The sequence below is a fragment of the Dama dama genome, chromosome 7 (genome assembly GCF_033118175.1).
Source record: "Dama dama isolate Ldn47 chromosome 7, ASM3311817v1, whole genome shotgun sequence".
Classification (NCBI taxonomy): domain Eukaryota; kingdom Metazoa; phylum Chordata; class Mammalia; order Artiodactyla; family Cervidae; genus Dama; species Dama dama.
The window spans coordinates 50,302,384-50,316,334 of record NC_083687.1 but is presented as its reverse complement, the minus strand read 5'-3'; the positions used below and the strand labels follow the sequence as shown (position 1 = coordinate 50,316,334).

Genomic DNA, 13,951 nt, shown 5'->3' with positions numbered 1-13,951 from the left:
TCTTTTTGCCCATTTTTGATTGAATTCAATGCTTTTTCTTGACATTGAGTTATGTGAGATGTACTAGTTTTTAAAATACGCAGATTTTTATCTCAGAGGCAAATCTGCTATGCTTCCACCCCTCACCTTTTTGCTGAAGGAACAAATGTAGTACTCTGTCTTTTTTTTTTATAAAAAGATAAGTGCTTACTGCCATGGATGCTGTGGTCTGCGGTCCAGACTGTTTGCGTTTAGGATGGAGGCATCCTTGTTCCGGATGCTGGGAGTGCTGGAGGCTCAGGGCCCTCAGGGGTTTACCCTCAGCCCTAGAGACCCAACTAACTAAGTACCCCCTCCCCGGGGGTAGCTTATGGTCAATGACAGTCTGTGCTAGAATATAAAGGGCCTATGCCCTTGCCTCAAGACTGGCCAATCCTGAAGACACAATCCAGCTCCAGAGGACCCCCTGACGCCTTTGCTCAGCGGAGCTCAGCTCTTCGCTCTGTCCGACACTGACCCCTGCACTCCTGCTCAGATGGTGACCCCAAGACCGCACCCCAGAAATCTCATTTCACACAGATCTCCTTCTCTGAGTCTGTGTCCTAGAAACCTGATCTAAGACAGTCATCTTATTCTTCCTGAGACTTTCATTACTATAATTCTTTCATGAGTGATTACGGGAGAGGATCTGAGACCTCAGAGACATCCAGTTTAGGGGCCAAGCTTCCCTATCCTCCCCTCACTGCCCGAAATATTTGCTTATAAAGATGAAGGCAAAAAAATCCCCATTAAGTTGAAAGAAAACTGTAGGTATTTATTGACATGTGTGAAGTGATCCTTTTACTATAAATGTGTCAAGGACGTTTTAATCATATCTAGTCCACACAAGCATGCACACATACACACAAAAGAAAAATAAATGAACTTAGGGAAAGAAACAAAAATAAATTTTCTTCATATTTCAAAATATTGCTTAAAAATTAGCTGTGGATTCTTCTCTCACCTAAAGTACCCGTTATTAAAAAATATTAACAATAAGAGTTATTAAACTGTGTTATTTTACTTTGCCTAACATATAAGAACGGTTAATTTAGTTTCCCCTTTCCTAATTGCACAGTTGGGATAACAAACAATTCTGTGTAGAACTCAGTCGCCGCACTGATGTTGTTTATTCTGACTCAGGGATCTCTTTTCTCCTCTCCCCATTCTCTTCTCTCTTCAAACAAGTTCCCTACATTTCTGTGTGAATTCACGTTGAAAGCTCAATTAAGCACAAACCATATTCCTCAAGTGATCAGCAGCCTTAGATTTTTTCCCCTAAGGCAGTATGCATTTTTAGTTGTGATTTTAATACTTTTAATTATATTTATTCCTATAGATCAATGATTTTACATCGATGACTCCACATAGTCACATTGTGCTCACGTATTCCCCCCTGCTTTTCCTACTTGGCTCCCTTTCCTTTTGCTTCTCTTGCCTTTATTTTGGCTATATTTCCACCATGGACCCCACGTCAACACCGATGTGTATGCTTCATAATCTTTTTCTGAACTCACAATACTTTACTGATCTGTGCACATGCGCATTTACACACACATGTACAGATCTTGTGTACACTCTTCTATATTTTGCTTTCTCACCACCTCTCTTGAAGTCATCTGTTTTAGGTCGAGCTCACAATCCATTATGTGACTATGTCACAGTCTTTTCAACCCTTCCACTACTGAATGCTGTTTACTCTTAGGATGCTTTTGTCACAACACTGCAGAAAATAAGGCCCACTTTTTAAAGGTGGATTTTAAGATTTTAAATATCACTGGTATAGATTTCTAAGGGTGAAACTGCAGGGTCAAAGGACATATGTCTTTTTAATATGAACAGATATGCCAAATTGTTTTCCAGGTTATTAAATTGCATATATATCAGCAATGTATGCTTTTCTCTACATACATTAACATTTTATACCAATTGTGCTCACTTTTATTATACCAGACCTTTGCCTGACTAGGCAAATGATTTATTGATGTTTGGTATTGTATCAGACCCATCTTAGAGTGTAACGTACCGAGACTGTATGTGATTAATCCCAGTTCCAGCCAACTGTTAAAGCATGATTCCAGGAAATACACCGGTACCATTTTGCAATTATAAGCCAGGGTATCATGGCTGTCATGAGTAGGGCTTGCACATGGCACTCACCAATGACATACTCCACCCTGAAGAGATCCCTTTTGGGGTCATAGGGACGGTTGAAGTCGATCTGAATGTAGAAAGGCTGTCCTCTGCGCACAATCAGCTTGTTGTTGACGTACTTGTCGGTGTGGTGGTCCACCTTGTTGCTATCCCACCTCTCCTTGAACAGGTGAACACCCGTGACATTAAGGTAGTCTATACACAAAGAAAACAATCAAGGAAAACATTGAGTCATTTTGGTTTAAACACACACTGAAAAAAACAAGACTATTTTTCCTGAAGACGCAAGGTAGTAGGTTTATTAGATAAAACTCTATACAGGGGGCTGGTAGATTTCAGAATCGGTCTCTTGTGACATCCTTGCATTCAAAGAAGACTTTTAAAAGGCCTTTTCCCCTTCTGACCCTGCTTCAGATCCCACTTCGGGGATAAGAGGGCAGTGATGGTGATGCCCAGCGTACAGGTCTAGATACAGAGAAACCAGGACTCGAGTCAAAGCTTCCCGTCCGAGCCTTACATTGGTGTTCATGCAGTCAGCTGCTTCCCACAACGACTACAGCGTCTCTACGGTGGAAAAGGCAGGGAATAGCAGGTTTCAATTTTTTATCTTTAAAAGGGGAGGGATCAAATCTAACAAAGCTTCCAAGGGATGTTCCGAGGACAAAGTTGACCATTAACCTAAAATTCTTCTCTTATTCAGGAAGGGTAAACCTCCCTTTCCATAATTCTAAAAGGAGATCTTGTCCTTCAAAAGCAGGTAACAGAGGGAACAGGTGTGGGGGAAGCGTATCAGTGTTTTTACGAGGTCGGTAGGATTGTTCCCACATTGAACAGGCAGAAACACGCTTCGCATTTCCCTGGCTACTAACCGACCAATCTGGAAGCAAACCCTGGTGTGATACCAAAATCTTCAGGTTTTTCCTCTAATGTGTGGAATTGGGAGTGTAAATGTCAGTTATATATTTATCTGAGACATGATAACACTGGATGAAAGTTAGATCTCCTTTAGGTTTTATTCCCCATTTTGTCTGCTATGATTACTGGTGTGACGGCAACTGTAGTTACCCATCTACAGTGCAGTTTAGAAGATCTAGTCTAAAGGGGGCTTCCCTCGTGGCTCAGGCTAAAGAATCTGCCTGCAAAGCAGAAGACCTGGGTCCAGTCCCTGGGTTGGGAAGATCCCCCTGGAGAAGGGAGTGGATACCCACTCCAGTATTCTTGCCTGGAGAATCCCATGGACAAAGAAGCCTGGCAGGTTATAGCCCATGGGATCTAAAAACAGAGTTCTGTGTATGCATTTGGGGTTCCAAAGGGCCATGGGGGAGAGAAAACTGGGCGAGGGATGGCGGAGGGTGTCCTGCCATCTTGAGTTCCCTCTCTTTTCCTGACCACGTCGGCAGGGAGTCCTGCCACCCTGACTTCCCTCTCGTTTCCGGGCCGTGCCGGCTGCATGGTTTGTGCTCACGCTGTGTAGACGGCGTGCTGGGGGCTTCACCCCATAAGACTCACTGCCTTCTTTGCTTTTACACAGGAGTCTTGAGCAGGATGCCTGGTCCCCTCTGAGCTCATTTTGTCTCATAGGCAAAACAGAGAAATTGGGTTCATTAAGATACTCCATAGTTCTGAAGTCTAGGAGTCCCTGAAACACCCGGGATTAATTCAAAGTCCAGGTAATCCTGAATTTGATCTCAGCTCTCATCATTACTTAGGTCAGGGAGGTTGCCTCTCAGAAGCTGAGTTTTCTCACCTTTAAGATGAAGACACTGATTTCTTGAGACTGTCTACAAAGATTGAATATCCTCACAGGAGAATGGGTCTGACGTTATATCTGGGACCAGAGGCTTCTTTGTGGCTCGATGACTACGAACTGTGATGGAGTTATTTTATATTTCGCATGGTGTGGTCCTCAACGAGCTATTCTGACCGTGACACTGAAGCAAACGGAAAGCATGAGATGCAGTTCTGCCTTTGTGGCATCGCAGAGCCCTGCTGGAGTGCATGGTCCCCGGAGTGCAGTTTCGCTCCTTTAGGAGGCTGTGGGCCGAAGATGTTTATTTCTACACCTCTGTCTTCCAAGCTGCCTTCCCCCTAAGTGCTCTGGTCTTATTAAGGTCACAATCCTCAATGTAAAACTAGCTTCAGAAAGAGCTGAAGAATCATAAATGTCCCACTTGAGAAGGACCTCAGGAATCAACTCATTTGGCCCTCTTTCTTTACATCTTGACTTTTCATAATGCTGGTTTTTTTTTTTTTTAATGTCTAAAAACCTAATTCCTCAAAAAAGAGTTGAATCGACTCTTCATTCATCAGCACCGTGGAAGGAATATATTGATATTGGCATCACAGAGTCTCAGAGGGCAGAGGGATGGCTAGACCATCTGGTAGACCTGCTGTATGAAACACCTCCATGAAAATCCTAGTACTTAGGCTTTTAGTCTCCATCTGAACAGGGAACCCACTATCATATAAAGCAAACAGCTTATTTTTATATAATCCAATTATTTGAAAAATCCTTTTAAGACAAACTGACATCTGCTTGCCTATAATTTTTCTAACCACAGGTTCTGGTTCTAACTTCCGCATAAATATAGAATATGTTCTATTCATTTCATCTGGCACTCATTCAGTATATAAAGACTTCTATGAGTGTTCCTCTGAGTAAAGCATTCTCTATGCCTTCAGTTGTCCTTTAAGACATTATTTCTAGACCTTTTACCTGCTCTGAAATATATATGCTCCATTTTATGAAACTCTGTCTTATAGTGTTTTTCCTAGAATTAAATACATCTTTGGTTATGGTTTTCCCAGTGAAAACCAATGAGACCACTGCATCTTCTGAAATAAATTTCTGTGATTTCAGTCCAAAATAGCATTAGTGTGTTTTGGATACTCTTATTGTTGATTTACATTAAGCATGTGGTGAAGCAAAACTTTTAAAATACATTCTGATCTCACTTCTACCAGTAGTGGATTAAAACTCAGTCAGATCCCTGTAAGTCACTTACTCATATTGTTATTTAACCATTTCTATCAGTGCAATTTTTTTTTTCTTTTTAGCCTAATTTAGGGCCTTACTTGTTTCACATTAAATTTTATCTTATTATATTAGGTTAATTGTTCCAAATTCTTAAGATAATTTTAGACCCTAAGTGTATATTCAATTCTTTACCATCTTAGCCACCCAGCAGGCGGCCAATGTAGGAGACATAAGAGATGCAGGTTCTTCCCTGGGTTGGGAAGATGCCCTGGAGGAGGGGATGCAACCCACTCCAGGACTCTTGCCTGGAGAAGCCCATGGACAGAGCAGGGGAGCCTGGCTGGCTTCAGTCCATGGGTAGCAAAGAGTCAGGCACAAGTGAAGTGACTCAGCATACAGGCATATATATTCAGTACATTTAATGTCCTTCCTAACTTCCCGTCCACAAGGAGTTTAATAAATATGCAATTTTATGCTGTCATTCAAGACATGGATATAGAAACATTAGGTCACTGCTAAATAAATAAAATGCACAGTGTTAGATATGGAAAAGTGAACAGGTAATTATGATATAGTGTCATGAAAAAGTAAAACACTCTGATAGATGAAACGAATGATGACTGTGTGAGGGTTTCTGGCCAGGAGCCCCTAACCCAGACTAGGGGAGACTCAGGAAGCATTCCAGAGGAACTGAGGTATGAATAGGGGTCTGAAAGCCAAGCAAGTTTTCCAGGCAGAAAGAGAGGTGGGAGAGAAAGGAGGATGAGCGGAGACTGAGGGGAGAGAGTGCATGGTTTACTTTCAAAGCGGAAAGGTGGAGACTTCCCAGATGGCCCAGTGGCTAAGACGCCATGCTCCCAATGCAGGGCCCCAGGTGAAATTCCTGGTCCAGGGAACTAGATCCCCCATGCGGCAACGGAGATCTTGTACAGTCAAAATCAATCAATGTTTTTTTGAAACAAAGCTGAAAAGTGATTGGTTGAGGGGAGGGTTGCAATGCAAGCACCGTGGACAAGAAGGCAGCAAGCCTTGAAGTCCCTGTAAGGAGTCTGGACTCCAGCTGCACTGGGAACCCAGTGAAGAACCTGAACTAGCAAATGAATATGGTTAGATGGATGCAGAGACAAACTGAAATTGCCTCTCCTGGTGACAGAGAGGAAAACAGACTGGAGGGTGGTGGTGCTGGAGGCAAGAAGGTCAGCTGGGAGGCTGTCGGGTCGGCCTTCCAGGTGAGGTGGGGAAAGTCCAGTCGGCCTGGAGTGATACCTGACCCCAGGGCACTGCCAGGATCAGCCTCGGCTCCTGCCACCCCTCCCTGCATGATGACCTGCCCCTAAAAACGAGTGGTTTCCCGAGCAGGTCTGCCTATGTGGAAAAATAAAGCCAGAGAGAGAAATGCAAGTCCTTCTTTGCCATCAGGTTCTCAGAGGTTCTAGCTCTCATTGCAAATGAAAATCCTGGCTTTCCAGTTCCACACCCCAGTCTAGTGAACCTGGTTAGCATCTAGTGAGCCTGACTGAAGTCAGTTCATCCTTATGTGGCATCATGAAGTTCTAGTTCCATGGGATATACATGGGGAATTGAAGGAATAGCCAGGGTTAAATCCGTTTGGGAAGTGCTGGTTTAACCAGAGTTAATCAGGATTCCTGAGCGTCCCTGGTGGCTCAGTGGTAAACAATTTGCCTGCCAATGCTGGGACATGTGTTCAGTCCTTAGGTCGGGAAGATCACCTGGAGGAGGAAATGGCAACCCACTCCAGCATTCTTGCCTGGAGAATCCCAAGGACAGAGGAGCCTGGCAGGCTACAGTCTGGAGGGTCGTAAAGAGTCAGCCAAGACTGAAACGACTTAGCACGCACGCACACAATCAGGGTTCTTGCAAAATTTATGGGGGACTGTCACATGCTGCTGTGCACTGCAAATCTCCTACAGGTAGAATGCTTTCCAAAGCTGAATGGCCATGGGAAGTATTTCTTTGTGTGGAGGATTTTTCAGAATATGTTTTGGGAGATGCATCACTATTTGTGCAACTCTGAGAAGTTATTTAATCTGAGTCCAGTTTTCCTATTTTTAGAAAGGCAACGAAATACCTCATAGGGTTGGTATAAGCGTTAAATGAAAAAGAAACAGTGTATATAAAATGCTTTAGCACACTATCTGGCACATAGTAAAATCTCAAAATTATTATTATTATATTGTTATTAGTATACTAGGAGAAGTAGAATAGCACAATGGATAAGAGCATGGATTCTGGAACCAGACTGTCTGGACCCAGACCTCAGTTCTGAAACTGACTATCTTCGTGACTTTGGACAAGTTACATAAACTTGTGCCTCAGTTTCCTCATCTGCAGAATGACAGCAGAGTGGAGATTAAATAAGACAATGCTTCTTAGCAGACAGGCCTGCCTTTCTTTTCTTGAATTTCTACAGGTGGAGTGAGTCATTTTCTCTTCCAGATTTTCAGAATACGCTTTTCTTTTTAAAAATGTCTATTATCATCAGCCACTTAGTATCATCCTAATATAGGTGACTTTATCTAGGGGTCTGTAAGTCCCTTAAGGACTGGACTGCATCTTAATCATCTTGTTACTGAGCCTGAAGACCTGAAGTCACTTAGTTGTGTCTGACTCTTTGCGACCCCGTGGACTATACAGTCCATGGAATTCTCCAGGCCAGAATACTGGAGTGGGTAGCCTTTCCTTTCTCCAGGGGATCCCAACCCAGGGATCGAACCCAGGTCTCCCTCATTGCAATCGGATTTTTTACCAGCTGAACCACCAGTGAAGCCCTACTGAGCTGAGCCTGGAGTAATATTTTAAAATTTCATAGCAAATATGCCACTTTTCACTTTAAACCAATGTAATAAAACCTGAAAATCTGAAACTAGGAGTTGGCTACTCATTTTAAAATAGATCATTCCATTTAATATAGCATTAACCATACGAGTGCTTTCAATGTCATTTATCAGACAATTTCATTCTCAATATATTCAGGATGGTACATAAATACTGCTGAAGATAATGCAGGGGTTTTAAAACAGGAAGCCTCCAGACCAGCAGTTTTGTTTCAGATTGGAATAAAAATACCATGTCTTCACAGCTCACTTAGACCACTCATTACAAAGGGTAAAAAAAAAAAAGTACTAATGAACTCCTTTGCATATACAAAACTTCAGCTCCCATCCCCACCAATCATAGTTTTATATCTTTTTCGTAGTGAAAACAAGTATATGTACTAAATATATGCTAAGATATACATGAAGAGTTTGTTTTAAAATAATGTAGCCTACATGGTGTATTTGACAATGTTTAATTCAAAACATGTTTTTTTTTTTTAAATATTGCCTATTCTAAGTGATCTTTATCTTTTCTATTGCAATATCGCTCTAAGTCAATGCCTTCAGAAAGAAAGAAAAAAAATTATAGGGAATCACAGTGGTACCCTAAATGGGAAAAAGTTAACTCAATGGTAAGTAAAATTTTCCTATATAATCTCTTAAAAGTTCATGCTAAAATCATTGAAATTAAGAGAAAACTTCCATTTAAAATATAGAACTTGACTAAACTATGGAAGATTAAATGCTCCACTGAAAAGCTGAGAGTTTAAAGAGATAAATTTCTAGACTGTAGTCAGATGTGTATGACCTACAGGAGGGCAATGAGCAGGAGAGTTTGTTTAGAAGGAGAAGGAAGTGGCAGTCATGTTGCTCTCTCTCCAATGTAATCTCCTAATTGGTGGCAGACTTTAGTTTCCTGGGCTCAAAAATCACCATGGATGGTGAAATTCAAAGCTGCTTGCTCCATGGAAGAAAAGCTATGACCAACCAAGGCAGCATATTAAAAGACAGAGACATCACTTTGCCAACAAAGGTCCATGTAATCAAAGCTACAGTTTTTCCAGTAGTCATGTGTGGATGTGAGAGCTGGACCATAAAGAAGGCTGAGCACCAAAGAATTGATGCTTTCATATTGTGATGCTAAGAAGACTCTTGAGCATCCCTTGGACTGCAAGGAGATCCAACCAGTCAGTCCTAAAGGAAATCAGTCCTGAATATTCACTGGAAGGACTGATGCTGAAACTCCAATACTTTGGCCACCTGATGTGAAGAACTGACTCATTGGAAAAGATCCCTGATGCTGGGAAAGATTGAAGGCAGGAGGAGAAGGGGATGACAGAGGCTGAGGTGGTTGGATGGCATCACTGACTCAATGGACATGAGTTTGAACAAACTCCAGGAGATAGTGAAGGACAGGGAAGCCTGGCATGCTGCAGTCCATGGGTTGCAAAGAGTCGGACATGACTTAGTGACTGAACAACAATAATCTATATATTTATGAAGGGTTACCCCAAGTCTTGGCGAGGGAGATGAGGTCCCCAGCACCACTGAATGAACCCCTTTTCTTTTACTGCTCACAGCTGGTCACCCACAGATCAAGTCAAGTATTTTTTTCTTTTAATACCTCATAACTGCAAGGACTCCGCAGATGGTTGTCATAAGATATCAAGAAAACGATATCTTTTTCTTGAACCTTTTGCTTGGTATTGCTCCTTCGCATGTAGCAGGGCCTCAGTAAACACTTACTAAGCAGGCATACTGATTCTTGCCTTGTTTGTTGGCTTAACAAGACACAGTTTCGATGGAAGGAAACTTCTCATCGCCTAGGCTTCATTGGCCACAAACGGGAAATGAATTTGCTTCTCCCTGGCCAAGCCCATTTACAGGCAGAATGGAACAACTCATCGCTAACCCATGGTTTTTTTTTGTGTTTTTTTTTTTTTTGTCTTTTAGGGAGATATTGTAGCTGGAAACTTGGAAGCTTTCTCTTTTCAAAGTGACAGCTTTCAAAAAAGTCTACCTAACACAATTTAGCCTAATTCCAAAGCATCAGAAAATGGACTGCTAAAAGAAAATCTTCCCTCATGAGCCAGCTGCCTCCCTGTCCTCCTACCCTTCTCCTAATAGGAAAAAATTGGATTAAAAGTAGATTATTTTCTCCTTAGTTTGTAAAAATATTCTTCAGAGAATGATTATACCTGTCACAGATGGAACCCTTAAATAAGTTAAGTGTTTAGGTTCATATTCTAGGAATTCCCTAGTGAACTGAGTTCTCCATGCAATCTCTGATAATATTATTACCAAACGATAGGTATAAATACTGTCTATGAGGAGGTAGGTCTCTTTATTGTGAAAACAACAGGATAAAGTTTCCTTTCTCATATTCCTTTTGGATACCCAGAATTTTAAACCATCATTCATTAGAATCACTAAAAACATTTTCTTAAACAACTTACTGTTTTTAATTGTGGCTATTAATATTAAAATGTCCTGTACTCTGAGGGACTTCCCTGGTGGTTAAGACTGCATGCTTCCAATGTAGTTCAATCCCTGGTTGGGGAACTAAGATCTTACATGCCTTATGGCATGGCCAAAAAAAAAAAAAAAGTGCGGGGGGGGGGGGGGGGGAAGATGCCCTGTATCCTGAATGTGTAAGAAATGCTCAGCAGAAGCTAGAATGAGAAAACTGAGTCTAATGCTCTCTCCAGGGACTAAACCCCTCTGTTCTGCTTCTCCTCTGGCTTGAAGTATCTCAACAGCCTCCAAATGTGCTTCCTTCTCTCCATTTTCTCAACATTAGCATTTTTTAAATAAACATAATTCTGATTGTGTCACTTGCTAATTAGAATCCTTGGCAAGTGCCCTGTGTCTGGAGGAGGAAAGGTAAGGTCTTCAAAGCCTGTTATGATGTGATTCTTGCTTACCTTTCCCAGGCCCCTCTCCCCTCTCTTGTCCTCACTACTTAACATACATTGTTCTCTCTGCTAGAAATGCCCTTCCATACACTCGTCTGCCTGGGACACTCTTAGTCATCTTCTAAGCCCTAACTCAGGTGTCCTCTTCCCCAGTCCACTGACACCACTGGCCACTCCTCCCACTTGTTGGTTTCAACTACTAAAGGGACAGTTGCTTAAGGCCAGGTGTTGACTTGTTCATTTTTATGTCCCCAGAGAGATCTTAGCGTAGTTCCTGACACGATCATTGAGCATTTTCCCACAAATCAAGAGAAGTGTGAACTAGCTCTACTCAGCATCATCTCTTAATCGTACTCTGAAGGTCTTTTTTATTCTTTCAGTAAATTCTTGAACCAAGAGAGGTTTCCTCTGCACAAAGGAGAGATGACCTACTAGTCAATTAGTTGATTTAGCTCTGACTTGGAGGGAGGGGCAGGGAGGGGGGAGATAATCAGAAAGGCACAGATCCCTTTAGCCCTAAAATACTAGATCCTGCCTGTATTTGATTTTCTTTTTTTTTTTTTTTTATAGATTGAGTTTGCTTTCCAGTTTGAATTCAAATTGCATTAGACCTGTCAAATGAGAATTATAATTACTGCTGCAAATGATCCCCATTGTTGCTAACATAGAGTTGAACCAGAGCAAGAATACAAGCTTATCTTCCGGAACATTACATCTCCTGCTAAAATAACCTTTGAGACCGGGAAGGCTGTGGAGAGACTTTCAAAAACACCAAATGAGCATATGCAGCACAGCCTATTAGAAATAGATGCAAATCCAAACAAGCTGAGGGGATTTTCAGATATTTTTCTCAGCTACAATTGAGTTCAAAGGGGAGCCATGAAGGATCCCTAAAAACACAGGAGGGCATCAAACACCACCGCGGCTTGGGTTCCACCGTCAGCTCAAACATCTCAATGTTTATTACATCGCATGCTGCCCTATGGGAGGAACCTTATGTTTGATTGTACATTTTGAAACTCAGGCAAAAATCATTCTTAACCAAATATTCACTGAAGCTCTGCATTAAAAGCGTTGTTGCTATTTAGTCGGTAAGTCATGTCTGACTCTTTTTGTGACCCCACGGACTGTAGCCTGCCAGGCGCCTCTGCCCACAGGATTTCCCAGGGAAGAATACTGGATTCAGTTGTCATTTCCTTCTCCAGGGGATCTTCCTGACCCAAAGACTGAACTGGCATCTTCTGCATTGCCAGGTGGATTCTTTACTGCTGAGCTACCTGGGAAGCCCTATTAAAGGTATTACATACACTTAACACATATTGTCTACATCCACTGCCACAAGACTACACAAAGGGGAGAATCTTGCATTTCCCCCCTTTTCCTCCTCTTGCCTCTCTGCCCTTCTGGTCCATCTCACAAGAGCAGCTTGCTGAAGCGACCCTTTGGAAAACTCCCGTGAAACCAATGAAGAGAGTCTGGCTTAGGACTTTGTTATCCTGGAGGCAGACTCTGATGCCGGGGAAGATTGAGGGCAGGGGGAGAGGGGGGCAGCAGAAGATGAGACGGTTGAATGGCATCACCCACTCAATGGACATGAGTTTGAGCAAACTCTGGTAGATAGTGAAGGACAGAGAAGCTGGGCGTGCTGCAGTCCACAGGGTCACAAAGAGTCGGACACGACTGAGCAACTGCACAACAACTGTGCTGGAAGCAGTCATCCTTGGATATAAGTCCTCCACTGGCGGCCAGGAACCTACAAGAAGCGGGCACTTAAACCCACAGGACTACGTCTTGGCAGAGACGTGGGGAGAAGTTGATATATTTAGTCCCAGAAAACCCACTTTGGTACAATTAAACAGACTTTTGAAATATGAAGGATATTGGGAAATGGCCCTCCCCGATCGGATGGTATGTTTTTTTCTGTTTTCATCTGGGACTTACTTCTATGCCTCCTAGGCTCACAGGTCCTTCCTCAGGGCAGGCAGCACTTAGCTCATCTGTAGGAGAACTACTAAATGGATACATGTTTATGAAATCGGAAACCTGCTATTAATAATAAGGTTACAATGACTCCAGAACTGATGAGTCATTCAGTTCTCAAGGGACTGACTGTTCACGAGACACACCCCCCAAACCAGGGCCTGTCCTAAGTATCCCAGAATGTCACTCGGGCTGTGGACACATCTGACTGCCAAGCAAATAATGACTGATCTTTCCAAATAAGTCAGTTCAAAATAACTCCCCACCCCTGCCTCCAAAAATAAGCAACCAAAAAATTAGTATTTCTAGATTTTTTAAAAATTGAACTACCTGCTCAAGTTCTCTGGCAGTTTTCTTATTGGCAACATTTTTGTTGCATTTTAGATATCCGAGGGTTGCAGGCTGCAGGCATTACCCTTAGATCAAGGTTCCCACATGTGGGTTCCAGACCTTGTAGAGATGTGATAATCCACATCTTCTGAATCAGTGAGCACATATTAATCAAGACTCTCACAGCCACTGGTCATTGAGCCTCATGACGACTGTGAAGTGGATATTGCTCCATTCTGCTGATGGGGAAACTGAGGTTCTGGTCATTTTCATGATGTGCCCCATAGCCCAAAAGTGAGCAAGTGGAAGATGTTGGACAGGACCTGGGTCTTCTGAGTCCTGGACCAGGGGACAATTTGTGACATCTCACTGCCTTTGTGGCATCTCCCACTTCTTCTGTACCCCTTTCACTTTCTGCTCTCCCAGCCGGCTTCTCCCAGCACCTTGCCACCCCACCCCACCCCCCACCCCGCCCCGGGTCCCAGAGTCTTCTCTGCAGGAGGAGAATTATGCTAGAAAACTGAAACAAGGTAACTTGTTTGGTTACACCAGGATAACTTGGTTGATAATTTAACATCTGCATGTGTTCCAATTTTACCTGCATTTAAAAAGAAGAAAGAAGGAAGGAAAGAAGGAAGGAAGGTTCCTAGACTAAGTAGTGAAGGTGTGAACATCAAGTGCTTGCTTTGGTCTCAGTCTCCCAACCTATAACTTGGCGATTTAGATAAGCTGATTAGCAA

The 13,951-nt window shown here is 42.6% G+C and overlaps 1 protein-coding gene across 1 annotated transcript in view; it reads right to left on the bottom strand.

The window, feature by feature from the left end:
- F13A1 (coagulation factor XIII A chain) overlaps positions 1-13,951 on the bottom strand; it is a 140,726-nt gene that overhangs the window by 122,947 nt on the left and 3,828 nt on the right. Inside the window, exon 4 of the mRNA XM_061147685.1 lies at positions 2,179-2,367. Within this exon, the coding sequence (XP_061003668.1) occupies positions 2,179-2,367 (189 nt within the window). The remainder of the gene's footprint in view (positions 1-2,178; positions 2,368-13,951) is intronic.